General features: G+C 42.2%; 1 protein-coding gene across 1 annotated transcript in view; it reads right to left on the bottom strand.

The window, feature by feature from the left end:
• Fam149a (family with sequence similarity 149 member A) overlaps positions 1-13,923 on the bottom strand; it is a 43,876-nt gene that overhangs the window by 2,957 nt on the left and 26,996 nt on the right. Inside the window, exons 5-13 of the mRNA XM_028757653.1 lie at positions 12,917-13,042; positions 11,586-11,756; positions 10,252-10,442; positions 9,743-9,897; positions 6,498-6,610; positions 5,985-6,188; positions 1,604-1,727; positions 345-473; positions 173-251 (exon numbers count right to left, since the gene is read on the bottom strand). Coding sequence (XP_028613486.1) covers positions 173-251; positions 345-473; positions 1,604-1,727; positions 5,985-6,188; positions 6,498-6,610; positions 9,743-9,897; positions 10,252-10,442; positions 11,586-11,756; positions 12,917-13,042 — 1,292 coding nt within the window. The remainder of the gene's footprint in view (positions 1-172; positions 252-344; positions 474-1,603; positions 1,728-5,984; positions 6,189-6,497; positions 6,611-9,742; positions 9,898-10,251; positions 10,443-11,585; positions 11,757-12,916; positions 13,043-13,923) is intronic.

The raw sequence follows: 13,923 nt of genomic DNA, 5'->3' as shown, positions 1-13,923 counted from the left end.
GTCCATGTTGCCCCCTCCTAGTCCTTGCCCCTCTTCTTTGACACCCTCACTCTATAGCCCAGTGGTCCCCATCTTTCCATCCTCCTGCCTCAGCCTCTTGAGTGCTAAGATGGCTGCAGTATGTCACCACACCCAGCTTCTACTATTGTCTTCACATGTGAAAGACGCTAACCTGTCAAAATGCTTTGACCCATCCAAGAGTGAGCAACAAACTCCACGGGTGTCAGGGAGCCTTTTCTCGGTGTGTCTGACTGTCGAGAGAAAAGGGAAAAGAGTAAGAAGGATGAACTGTATTGTTTTCAATTTTTACTTAAAATTGAAATCAGAGCTAACACAGAACCTACCCGGAATGTATGTGTTGTGCTGGGCCTCGAAAGCTGTTCCAGGACAATGGTCCTTTCTCGAAGGGGTGACCGTTCCATGCTGTCAGGAATTGCGCTGAACACACGGTTTTGTGGGTGCCTTCCCCTGTACTAAGTGGAGACAATATGTTCTTTTTAGAAGAAACATACTTCTTAGGACAACAAAAAAGAAACCTATAGATGTTTCAATCATTCATTCATGGGTTCGACCACACACTTATTCAAACATTTTCATTGACACACTGCTAACAGTGTTAAGGTTTGCTATGGAATCATTTAAACCTGAGTCTGTGTGTGGAGTATGTATTCACATCACTAAATTTAATAAAACTGTATACAACAGGAGGTAAATGAGGTCCAGAGAAATAAATAGTGCATATTTGAAGAATCAGACTTGTTTATGTGATAGCTGTCACCATTGATTACTTTATCCTAGGATTAAACAGCCTACCTCCATAGCGCTTGTTCTCTGGAAAGGGTCCTATTGATACTTAGTGCGTGTGAGACAAAAGGTTTGCTTACTCCCTCTCTACTTTATGTTCCTACAAACAGGACCCTTCTGTCCTGCATATACAAGTGTCCTATGTCAGAGTAAGTGAGGGGTCGATGTAAGTCTGAGGGACGCTTGGATATACACACTGCCAGCAGCATTTCTTCCCAGGCCCACAACTGCATGGCTGAACTGGCCTTGGGCTCTGCTCTGAGCACGTGCAGAAAAGATTACAAATAAAAGTGAAGCAGATATAAAGGACATTGAGTATGATTTACTGAGCTCTTAATTTGTGCACGGCATTTAAAGTTTATGAATGCGTCTAACGCTTTTAAGGACCCCCTGAATAAGGAAATGGCTGTTGATCTTCTAAAGAAGAGAGGACCAAGATTCAGGACCCCTGAAGTAACTTGTCAAATCTCTGTGTGGCGACACTGAAGTGCAGAGCTGCCCGCCTCTTGCCCTTTGAGCTCTTCTGTTTACTACACCAGCCAGAGTTTCAGGTCTTTCCTTGGCACCTGGACTTTCTAGTTTAGATCAAGCTGAGGTTTTACTTCACGAAACAATGAATCAATCTCCTGGATCCCTCCAGAGTCTCACAGGCCACTTCATTTCTAGAAGCAGATTCTGATGGCATGTTGAACACAGCTAACTAGCTCACCCTTAGGTAGGATTCACTTCTCTGGTTGTGCCAAGACTGTTTTCTCACAGACTATATAAATGGCTGCAATTATAATGCAATTCATCTTACAGAAACAGGGCGGGATCCGGGGGCTGCTGTGTTCTGCTCCCCAGTCTCAGAGCCTATTGGGGGTAACCGGCTCCGGGAGGTTTGGACGGCTGCTGGGGAAGGCAGGTGGTCAATGCCAGTTTGCCTGTAAACAAAACGACATAAAAAAAGTGAACACCAGAGTACACAGAGGGGAAGGGTGCAATCTGAGCTCCTGAACGGAACTGCTTCCAAAACAGTGCTCATGGCTGCGCTGCATGTCAGAGATGAAACCAGGGCAACGAGCTCCACTCACGCCGACCTAATTGGCTAGTGGTAATATCAGCCTCATCTACTGAGTGGCCAGTGATGCTGGGTAGTCTGCAGGATAGATGTTCGGGCAGATTCTCCCCCAGGATCTGACATGTTAATACAGCGAGAGTGAGATCCGTGCAATGCAATGGAATCCAGCATACATCAAGGGGCTTTGATAGATCCTGAATATTAATACAACTGAGATTTGGGGAGTGGAACAACCCATGAACAATACAGCCACTTATAAAAGTATGGAGCCTACATGAGGACAATCGCAAAGCTTTGTTTAAGATACTAAAGGTCAATGTGGAAATCATGAGAAAATTATGTTTGGTAGAAGGCCAGCCATCAGGAGGAAGCGAAATCTGTTCTCTATACTTTTTCATAGATTCGATGCTGGGATGTCAAAGTGATGCTTTTGCTTTGAATCTTACACACTGGGTGCAAAGTTTATTTGTTGAAAGGTTGAGAGAAAAATCCTAATTGAAAAAAAAACAGTAATGACAGAAGAATTTAGCTATCGGACATCAGTCTTAAAAGATCTGCCTTTTTTTTTCTTGCATAGAAATAGGTAAACATCTTAAATAAATCTATTCATTTAGTAATGAAGTTATGACCCCTGCAGTATAGCCTATTTTTGACCAGTAGAGGTTACCGGAAAAAGACAAAGGCCCCTAAACTACCAGTGGAACTATAAATAGGCACAACAATTCTAAAAGGAATACTAGCAAAATATGAATATTACAAATATTCATAGCCTTTAACTTGACAGGTTTGCTTCTAGACAGCTCCAGGAGAAAACAATTAAGAATGTTCTTACTCCGAATGATACAAAATGATCATATAGATAATACAGATAACAAACGAGAAATTTCAGTAATAGACAATACTTACTAAACAATTATGAAACCATATGATGTTTCTTTTGGTCATTAAAATCAATCTTTCAAAAAAATTGTACTGTGGGAAATGCAAATGTTATCATGGTAGATCGAAAAGGTATATGATGAAGTGATGCATTATAGGACAGGTGACTCTAGTGTAAAGAATAAAAAACAGAAGAGAAGCAGTGTAAACCTGCATAAGATTCATAGGACAGTTACCAACACTTAGGACTCAAGTGATCCTTAATTTATATTCTTTTTCTTAAATGATTTACTTTTATTTTTAGTTATGTTTATTTGTGTGCCTTTCACATGAGTGTGAGAGGGATCGGAGGAGGGTGTCAGGTCCCCTGGAGCTTGTAATACAAGACAGTGTGAGCTGCCCAGTTTGAGTACTGGAAACTGAACTCGAATACTCTGGAATAGCAGCAAGCACTCTTCGCTGCTGAGCCGTCTCTCCGGCCTCTCTATTTATATTTTTGATGTTGCTGCAGTGGTCAATAATCCTTTGGTATTTTTAAAAAGCATAGGAAGGTAGTAGTTCAATACATAGTGAAGACCAGGGCTAAGGATATAGCTTAGTGACGGAGATCTTGAATGAAGCCCTGGATTCAATTACCAGCATCAAAATTATAATAATAATACAAAAGAAAGAGAATGTATAAATAGATATGAAGTGTTGACAGTAAGAAGCAATATTGGACATTTATGGGTAAAATACAGTTCAGAATCAAAATAAGGGAAGGGGTGGTAAATAATTACATATAATCAAAGGGGAGGTCTCCTCAAAGGGGGCAAAAGCTGGACTTACATAAAAACATGCAGCTATGCAGCTTCTGTGTGGCATTAACATTCCATAGGGGAGCAATGAAGGGCAATTATCTAAAAGGACTCGTTAGCAACGACAGAAAGAGTAATGTTACAAAGACTCATATTCAGAGGCAGAGAGGTCAAAGCAAAGACAACATAGAATGTGGGGGTCTTGAGTTATCTCAGTAGGAAACAGAAACAGGCTTGGGTCTAAGTCAGAGAGTAAATCTCAAACTGGACGACACATGGAGCTGCCACTAGGACACTCACATAGGCAGGTTATAAAGAAAGCAGAGGGGTGACCATTCTGAGAGAGAAGGAGGGGGAGATAGCGTAAATGAATGAACATAGCCAGTAGACCCAAACTGCCCAAAGTTTACATACAAAGAGATGAAAGGGGCACTAAAAGCCCGTAGGCTCATATATTTGAATGCTTGGTCGACAACTGGTGGAATGGTTAAGAGGTGTGGCCTCATGGAGGAGGTGTGTCACTGGGAGTGGGCTCTGAGGTTTCAAAATGCTACGCCATTCCATCAATCTCTCTGTCTCCTGCTGTGCATATGGACCAGATGTAAGCAAGCTCTCTGTTACTGCTCCGGCACCATGCCTGCCTGCCTGTCTCCTGCCATTTTTCCTTCCACAGCGATCATGGACTCCAACCCTTTGGAGCCATGAGCCCTAATAAACGTTTTCTTTTATAAGTTGTCTTGGTATGACGTCTCTTACGGCAACAGAAAAGTAACTAGGGCAAGTGCCGTGCCGTGGATGCTTTCAGTTCAGCTACTGATCGACTGCTGGCAGCTGGTCTTGCCCCCATCCCCTGCCGGGACCTGAGAGACAGACTTGGAGGTAATATAGAAGCTTGTACTACAGAATAAATTGTAGTACAGTTTACTTGGATGTTAGATTTAAAAAAAATCAACAAACAGCTGTTATTATTAAGATATTTCCTGTCGAACGAGCAGGTCGGCAGGAGGCTCCTTGCAGCTCTATGCTGAAGGGAGAAACAGACAACTTTCTCACTATCCCCTAATGTTATTTCCTATGTGAAAGCTTTCTGTTCTAAAGAAAGTAAGAAACACTTCTTTAAACTTAAAAAAAAAAAAAAGATTTACTTTCTTTCAAGTTTATGGATGTTCGGCCTGCATGTATCAAATGCATGCAGTACCCACAGTGGTCAGAAGAGGGCGACAGATCACTTGGAACTGGAGTCATAATGTAAGTAAGGCACCGAGTGGGCGTTGGGAAGGGATCCCCTGTCCTCTGGAAGAGCAACCAGTGCTCTGAATCACTGAGCTGCTTCCCAGCCCTCTATTTTTTATTTTATTTTATTTTATTTTATATTTTACTTTGTTAAGTATTTTATATAACCCAGTGTCGTTAATGATGGGGATACTTTGAGCAATTAGCTCCCAGGTCATCCTGTCATTGCTCAAGCAGCTCTGATGCCAGGAGTCAACGCCAACGGAAGTGACCACTGTCTTATATTTGGTCTGTACTCTACTGGAACATTATGGTCCAATACATGACTGTGCATTACTTTGCTTAAACCTTTCAATAAAAAAGTGTTTTGTAATTTAGAAGCATTGATTATCAGTTTTACAGATGGGGCCTCTACATTTAATCCAAGCTCCCCCACAGTCAGTTTAATTTCCCGAGTTGCCCAAGCTGCAGTCATTTAATTTTCTTCCAGCAGTGTTGGTAACTGTCTACTACCTACACTGCTGGAGCAAAATCAAGCACATGAACCCATTTTGCAACCCCATAGGAAGAAAAACAATATCAACCAACCAGACCCCTCCACCAAGAGCTCCCAGGGACTAAATCACCAATCAAAGAGTACACATGGAGGGACCCATGACTCCAGCAGCATATGTAGCAGAAGATGGCCTTGTCAGGCATCAGTGGAAGAAGAGGCCCTTGGTCCTGTGAAGGCTCAATGCCCCAGTGTAGGAGAATGCCAGGGCAGGGAGGCAGGAGTGAGTGGGTGAGTAGGGGAACACCCTCATAGAAGCAGGGTGATGGGGGGGATGGGATAGGGGGTTTCCAGAGGGAAACTTGGAAAAGGGATATTTGCAATGTAAATAAATAAAATATCCAATAAGAAAGAAAGAAAGGAAGAAGGAAAGAAAGAAAGAAAGAAAGAAAGAAAGAAAGAAAGAAAGAAAGAAGAGAGGGAGGGAGGGAAGGAGGGAGGGAAGGAAGGAAGGAAGGAAGAAAGAGAGAGAGAGAGAGAGAGAGAGAGAGAGAGAGAGAGAGAGAGAGAGAAAGAAAGAAAGAAAGAAAGAAAGAAAGAAAGAAAGATCTGGTGTAAAGTCTGATGTAAGGTCCTTTCTCCAGAGCCATTAACACTAAGTGACAAGCATCCCTGACCTTTGCAGCCTTAGACTGCAGAGAAAGCAACAAAGACTTACAGTTTGGTTCCTCTCAGAATTTCATCACTGTAGACAGTGGGGGTTTTCAGCCTCTGTGAGTCTGAAGCAATTGAAGGCAGTCTCCTATGCACTGGTGTCTTCTTGGCAGAAGTCTGTGGTCCCCGGGTGTCTAGAATTCGGCCGAGTCGGTAACGGGAAGGTGCTCCTACCCCTCCTCCAGGCAGTTTGTCGTCTTGCTCATATCTGGGGAAGGAAAGTCTGGTTAGTTACTCGTATCCAAGTTTCCTGGAGTAGGAAACACATGGCACACAGATCCCACTCTCTCTGGAGAATATGTTGAAGGAACGGACATTTCCTACTGCTGTGTCAGTGAAGAGTGGAAGGGAAAGGGTTGATAATCCAATAATAAAGCTCGAGGGAGGAAGAACTCACATCTCTGCTCCTGTTTCCTCTTCTCTCCTAACCTAGTACACAGCAGTGACAATTCTGTGGCTGATAAGAGAAGAATCTGTTTCCATGCTTGCAGGCGGGTCATTCCTCCTTCATACTTACTGTGTTCTATCTGCAGAGTGAGTAGGCCTCTGCTGAAGCGGCTTGGCCTGGACGGTCATCACACCACTCAAGTCACAGCAGAAGTTGTTGGAGAAGCGATGGAGCTGAGGAAACTGAAAACAGAAAACAGAATAGTCGCATCATCACGTGGTACCCAGGGCCGGTTCACTGATGGAACCAGCAGGCGGTAAAGGGTAGACACTTAGCTATGGAGAGGAAAGAGTAACGGAGTAACAGTTTAACGAAAACCATAGGTGCCATCTTTATAGAATTCATCTTCCTATGAAACAAAGCAAGGAACATTGTGTGGGATGGATCAGAGACCTCAAGCCATGGCAGCTTTGAAATTTACTTCCAAACAGGAAAAGGAGAGAAGAGTTATCTATCTAGGACAAGGCCTTGTGCTAGAGAGCAAAGGTAGCCTGGCAGATCATGCAAAACTTAATACCTCAAGCAGTTTAATGAAATGGAATGTATAAATAACGCGTGGTTCTAACAGAAGCCAACACGGAGTATCTACTTGATGCTACACAGTAGTAAACAATTCTTTTTTATTATCTTTAATTTTTTTTTACAGTCCAGTTATTATCCCCTCCCCTACTTCCCTCAGACACTTCCTCATCCCACTCCTCCTCCCCTCATCCCCTCCACTCTTCACCCTCCCGACCCCTGCACATCTCCAAGAGGATGTACCCACCCCCACACCCCACCAGGCCTCCCCATTCTCTGGGGCCTCAAGTCCCTCAAGGGTTAGGTGCTTCTTCTCTCACTGAGTCCAGACCCAGCAGTCCTCTGCTGTATATGTGTCGGGGGCCTCATATCAGCTGGTGTGTGCTGCCTGGTTGGTGGCTCAACGTCTGAGAGATCTGGGTAGATCTGAGTCTGGGTAGGTTAAGACTGCTGGTCTTCAGTAGTCAACAACTTAAGTCTCACTTTACCCTGAACTAACAAACCCCATTCAGGCCTTCTTCCATTCATTCTTACAATGGTTTTCTGTTTATGTTCTCCCAGCTAGATGTGTGTGTGGGCTTGCCTCTTGGTTGCTGTTTTGTTTTGTTTTCTCATTTTAACAAATCCTATTCATCATTTGGGCTTAATTTATGCTTAGCCGTTTTTGTAAAAGACATGGTTATTTTTTTCCCCTCTGAACAACACAAATCTTATGATCTAACGCAGTTTAATTAAATGGGTTATATAAATAGCTTGTGGTTATAACAAAAGACAACACCCAGTGACTCTTTGATGCTACACAATAAGAAAGGCTTAAAACAATTCATTCTTAGAGCTCCCAGCTGCACAAATGTCACAGAAATGGCAGTGGGGCTTGAGAGAAAGGGACTCACATTACGTCAGGCTCCAAACTTACACCTTATGTGTGAAGCACAAACCCTCAGCCTCCCTATTAGGAACTACATCGTTTCTTCTCGTGTGTGTGTGTGTGTGTGTGTGTGTGTGTGTGTGTGTGTGTACGCGCACTATGTGTGGGTGAGACGCAATGGTGTGTAGCTAAAGAACAGGAAATGTCAACCAATCTTTTTACTTTGCTCCCTAAGACAAGATTGGCAGAGTTGAACATCATGTTGAGACTCCCGGATACCCCGAAGACCTCCCACCAACAAGCCAATCCTCTCTACCTTCACCAGCTACTCCATCTCTAATTAAAGACTTAATTATGGAAGACTGCCCTGAAGGCTCATATGCAGATTCTGTGCTGTGAGCTCTCTCACGTTCCTAGAATTCTTAGACCATATATCCTTATCTTCAACCTACAGAGACTAATGTGTAGGGGAGTTAACACATCCGAGACAATACTCCATACAAGTCTCTTAATTCCAAAAACCTCCGATTTTGCTTCAGGGCCTTGTGGTTTCCAGTATTCTGTTAAATCACTCAGTCCAAATACCAGTCTCAGATACATCTGTTTTCACTGATACCTGGGCTGAAATGGCCTGGACCTAACCCAAAACTGCACCAACCTATTCGTCTCTTCATGTACCTGCTCAAGCTTCATCCCCCCGCCCCCAAGAAGCTCAACCCTCAGTCTCTAATCAAGATACACGATGCTCTCTTCAATTCCTTAATTTCCTCCCTCCTTGTAGTGGATTAGCCTAATGCTAATGTTGGTTCCTCAAGACCTGGGTGTCCTAGAGATGAGAGACTCCACATGTAGACCCTAAGTGACCCTGCCCCCAAGTTATTTCTAATTGGAAAATAAAGATGCCAACAGCTAATAGCTGGGAAGAAGAGATATTGGTGGTTTCTTACCGTTCCCAGGCTTGGGGTTGGAGAAGAACCATGAGGGGAAGGGGGAGGAGCTGCCATGGATTAGATGAGTTCAAGAGAACATGGCCCTGAGGGCTGCCCAATTGGAGTTAAGAGCGGCCCAGATAAAACATACTAAGTAGTAATGGGGTTATCTGTAGGAAAGTACATTCTAATAGCATAGAGGGTTGATATCTGCCCAGCTCTTGTTTAAGGCTTATTATAAATATAAAAGTTGTGTATGTCTTTTATTCAAGAACTAAATGATCACAACTGGGGGAGAACCCCAGGGTTGAGATTAAAAAATTCTACAACACCTCCTTCCCTCCTCCCTTCTCCCTTTTTCCATCCCTCTCTCCTTCCCTTCCGCCTTCCTCCTTCATCCCTCACAGAATGTACGGCATCCAACCCTGTGTTATAGTTTCATCTCGCTAAGCTAGCAACTGGATTCACTCATCCGTGTATCTTTCTCAAAGTTTCTAGGGGTTATGTCATAAAAGCCATGAACCAGTGCTCCATGACCGCTGGGAATACTCGTTAACATGTTTGTCACTTTAGCGTAAGATGTGGGGATCATTTATAATGTTCAAAATGGCTAAAAACTTAGGGAAAATTTCATTTGCTCTCCTAAACTGTACATAATAATAGGTCCATACCTCAAGGCAAACCTTTGGTGTCCACTAAAGAATGTTGTGATTCCTTTAGACACCACACAACAATCATGTTGCATTTTAATCTTATTGACAAAACCCCAAGTACTTTTTTTGTAAGAGGTTTACTATGCTTCTGAGGCTGCTTTTGCTGTCTTAAGTGATTTTTCTTTTCTGTTTAAGATGCCATCAAACATGGTGATAGGAGCCGTCCAGTGTCCTCAACCATAAGACAGTGTGAGGTTCATTAGGGAGAGAGGTGAATAAAATGACATTCTCTACAAACAGATGCAAAAGACATAAAAATAAAGAAGCTTGTATTAGTGCACATACCTGGGGTGGGTTAAAGTGGGGGACCAAGGATGGCTGGAGAGTGTCAGAGCTTCGGGATGGGGGGACACTGCAAACGTCTGTGCTGAGATGAGCCATGAACACGTGTGGAGATCTGTTCTCAGCTACTTTCAGTTTTTCCTTATGGTTTTTCCCATCTGAGTCAACAGAAAATAACAAGAAATATGTGTCCTGGGTTACCGTGAGTTTATGCTTGTAGACATTGACTAAACAGCCCTGAAGCAGAAGGCAGAGACTCCAGTGAACAACTGGCTCCAGCGATGATCTTATCAATGCTAGGAGAATAGATTTCATCGTGAAGCAAGGAAGAGACTCCAGAGCAAGGATGTCCTTTCTGTGTGATTAAAGACTGCCTGTGTATGAGGTAGAATGGCTACTTCTCATTTCAGTCATGTTCTGGGTCCAGCCTATCATGAGGTGGGGTGTGAGGAAGCTGTAGCTATGTGATCTTTTCTGATCTTCCCTGGAGTCCAAACTCTGTGAAGAAGTACCTGTGAATGCAGATTCCCAGGTTTTCCTAACGAGATCTTCCAGTATTTCTACCATATTGGTCCAAACATCATCAAACACTTCTGCAGCCACGGCATCTCTGATACAGTCATCAGGGGAAATGGGAGGAAGCCCATGGCGATGACTCTTCCTGCCACGCAGTGTTGGGTTTTGTTCAAGATGCTCACTCCCACTAGGATGAAATTCATTCTAATTAGTAGAATAGTCGGGGATAAGGTTGAAATAATTACCTATGTGGTTTTGACCTATGTATCGATCTATGTATCTGTCTATGTATCTATGTATCTGTCTATCGATCATCTATCTATATTTCTATCTATTTATTACATATCTATCATCTATCTTGTAAACATATACATTGCAAACATGTAGGACTCCATATATATCAATAAATATAACATTCTCTTGTTAGTGAGCCCATTGTTATTTTTTTAAATATAGGACTTTAATTTGTCAATTATATGTCAACAGAAGTGGGAAACACCAAACAGACAAGAAAAAAAAAAAACTCTTCACTAATCTCTTTTATTCTTTTTCTCTGAGTCTCCATTTCTTTATTTCTGCTGTGAACTCTATTCATACTTTAACTACCTGAGGACTGAGTTTATTCTATTTTTTTCATGTGTAAAATCAGGTTACTGAAAGTCTGTCTTTTTTTCTATGTATTCCTTCCTTTATTTCTAAACAGACACTTAGTGCTGCCATATCTGCTTTCTGAGCTGCTGATATTGAGGGCCATCCATTTTTCTGTGCTGTGCCCCCATCTCCATTTGTCTTGAGATTAACTATTCAGAAGTATCTGTCTAATTTCTCTCCTGATGAATTCTCTGGATTTCCTATTGATTTCTATTTCGATGTCATGGTGATCAGGAAGGATGCTCCATATGGCTTACAGTTGCTAGGACTTGATTCAATACCTGGTTACTTTTTATCTTGATTTTAAATTGTGAGAAAGAAATTTATGATATGTCACTGTTGCTTAAAACAAAATATGCATTAGCACCAAGATTGGAACTTTGGCTTTGTCCCCAGGAAGCTAAGTGTAGGGAACCTGGAGCCCTGAGGCATAAGGCTCAAATGTCCTTGTTCACTGTCACCAGCATGCTAGATAAAACCCTTTCTTCTTATCTACCACATTGTTGAGGAGAAAGAAATGCCTAACTCAAGCATTGACATGCCCTACCAAGATCTAACCTGCTTGGGGCATATTTCAAAAGAATAGGAATCTCTTATAGGCAACAAATACACAAAATATTAAAAGCATATGATGAATTGACATAATACTATGAAGTATGGAAAATAAAATTCAATTTACTCCTGCTTTCCATCAAAAGCAAAATATTCCTCAATGTTTCCATCCACATGGTACACCTCTTCTTTCAAGGATGAACATGATGGGAGCTCAGCCAGTTCTGTGCCATCAGAGTCTGTCAGGGCAGATGCTGAGAGTACCTCTGGGACTATCTGAGAGCCAGAGATACACAGCCTAGGAGCAAAGACATTCTACATGAGAGTTTGTACAACACAAGGATGTAATGCTTGCAAGATGGTGATAGACTTTGAAGTTATGTACAAGGTACACAGTATCTGAAACATCCCCAAATATTACATTTGCCAAATACCTATTTACTGAACCAGTAAATGTGTGTGTGTGTGTGTGCATGTGTGTGTGTATGTGTGTGTATGTGTGCCTGTGTGTGTATATGTGTGTGCATTTATGTATGTATGTGTGTGTGCATGTATGTGTGTATGTGTGTGTGCATGTATGTGTGTATATGTGTGTGTATGTGTGTGTGTGTGTGTGTGTGTGAATGGGGAAGCCAGAGGACAACTTTGGGTCTTGGTTCAAGAGATATCCTCTTTGTATTTTGAGACAGGTTCTCTCATTTGCCAGAAGCTTGCCAAGGAGGATGGGCTGCCTAGCCAGTAAACTCCAGTGATTTGTCCACCTCCCCAGCATTGGAGTTATAGGTATCTTACTCACACCCAACTTTCTTCTAAAACATTTAACCTCAGAGATTCTTTAAAAGGTTAAAGTCTTCCTAAGGTCATAAACCAGTATATATAACCCCATCCTTTTTACACATCTGAACCAATGTGACAGCACACCCCCACATGCACAACTGGCATTAAAGGTATCAAAATACGTTAGTGACCAAAAGAACTGGATAAAATTTTATTTCTTTGACTCATGTCTTGAGGCTTAGAACCTGTTACAATGAGTTGTTTGATTTCAAATCAGGTTTTACCTTTCATAGTCTTTGAAACATGTTTATTCAATATATGCTTTGCATATATACACACATACAAACATATCTAAAGACAAAGCATCAAGTTAGTATCAGAGCATTTTGTGAAAAACACTGTGCCTGCCCCAGATTGAAATCTTGATCTTCATGTAAATTAGCTAGAGCAAAGGCTCACGGAAGAGTTCAATATGAGAAAGAGAGGTACAATAAAGTTAGCAAATATTTTGGGTTTAAGTTTTTGAGACAGAGGCCACGTAGCCCAGGTTTGCCTTAAGCTCGCAAAGTAGCTAAGGATTACCAGATCCTGCCACTTACTTCTCTAGTGCTTAGATTAACACGTGTGTGCTATCATACTGGCAACAAGCAATTTTTTTGTACAAGCAACTCATAAACTTACTCTCTGATACTGCCAATGTGGTCAGGGGTATGAGGTAAAGGTTTGTGACGAGCAGAACTAGGCAGGCTCCCCTGGAAGTGTTGGAAACCTTCATCAGTGGGTGGGATGAGTTGTCTTCCTAATACCCTGCAAGAAAAGAAAAGCTAAGAAGCCGAGGGCTTCTTTTATCAGACAAGGGGAAAATATTTCGTGATTTTCAGCTAGGATGCAGTACTGGCTCTAAAGGGCACACAGGCTATGGTGTCGTGTGCACAGGGCTGAGAGCCTCATTATCGTGTGGGAGAGTGGCAGAATGGCTCTGTTCAGTCTGGACTAAAAGAGTGTGCAGAGATGTCCAGCCCCTTCGCCTCTTATGTTTATTGGTTGATCGGGTGCAAATCAGAATCACAGTAACCTTGAGAGAGTAATGAATGGCTTAGAGAGATCATATGATCTACCTGAAGAGCTAGGGTAGTGTTTCTCAACCTGTGGGGATTACATGTCAGATACTTACATGGTGATTCATAACAGTAGTAAAATTACAGTCATGAAATAGCAATAAAATAATTTTATAGTTGGAGGGTCACCACAACACGAGGAACCGTATTAAAGGGTTCCAGCATCAGGAAGGTTGAGGACCTCTGTCCTTGGGCAAGGAGGTCCAGAGAAACTCACTACAGACTGACATTTTCATGGGCCTAGTGAATAACAATCCATAAACCTACACTCTTGGCTTGTGTTCTTTCTCTTTGTCTATCTTCTCTTCTTTGTTTTCATAGGAAAATGTAAGATGACGGTGGGTGAGAGAAACAAGCCTGAGGTCCTGACATTGGGTAAGGGCACCACATCCAGAAAAGCGTCCCACAGTCACTTTCACACTGCCTACATCATTTTCTGTAAAGGCTGTATGAAGAATCGTTTAAAACTACCTAGGCAAGACGTCTTTGGTGTTGAGTATTTGTGGGTTTTTGGTTGTTGTTGTTGGCTTGCTTGTTTGTTTGTTTGTTTTTAAAGCATTGTTTCACTGT

Source organism: Grammomys surdaster, unplaced genomic scaffold (assembly GCF_004785775.1).
Source record: "Grammomys surdaster isolate TR1022 unplaced genomic scaffold, NIH_TR_1.0 126178, whole genome shotgun sequence".
NCBI lineage: Eukaryota > Metazoa > Chordata > Mammalia > Rodentia > Muridae > Grammomys > Grammomys surdaster.
The sequence above is the reverse complement of the archived record's forward strand: the minus strand, read 5'-3'. Positions and strand labels throughout refer to the sequence as shown.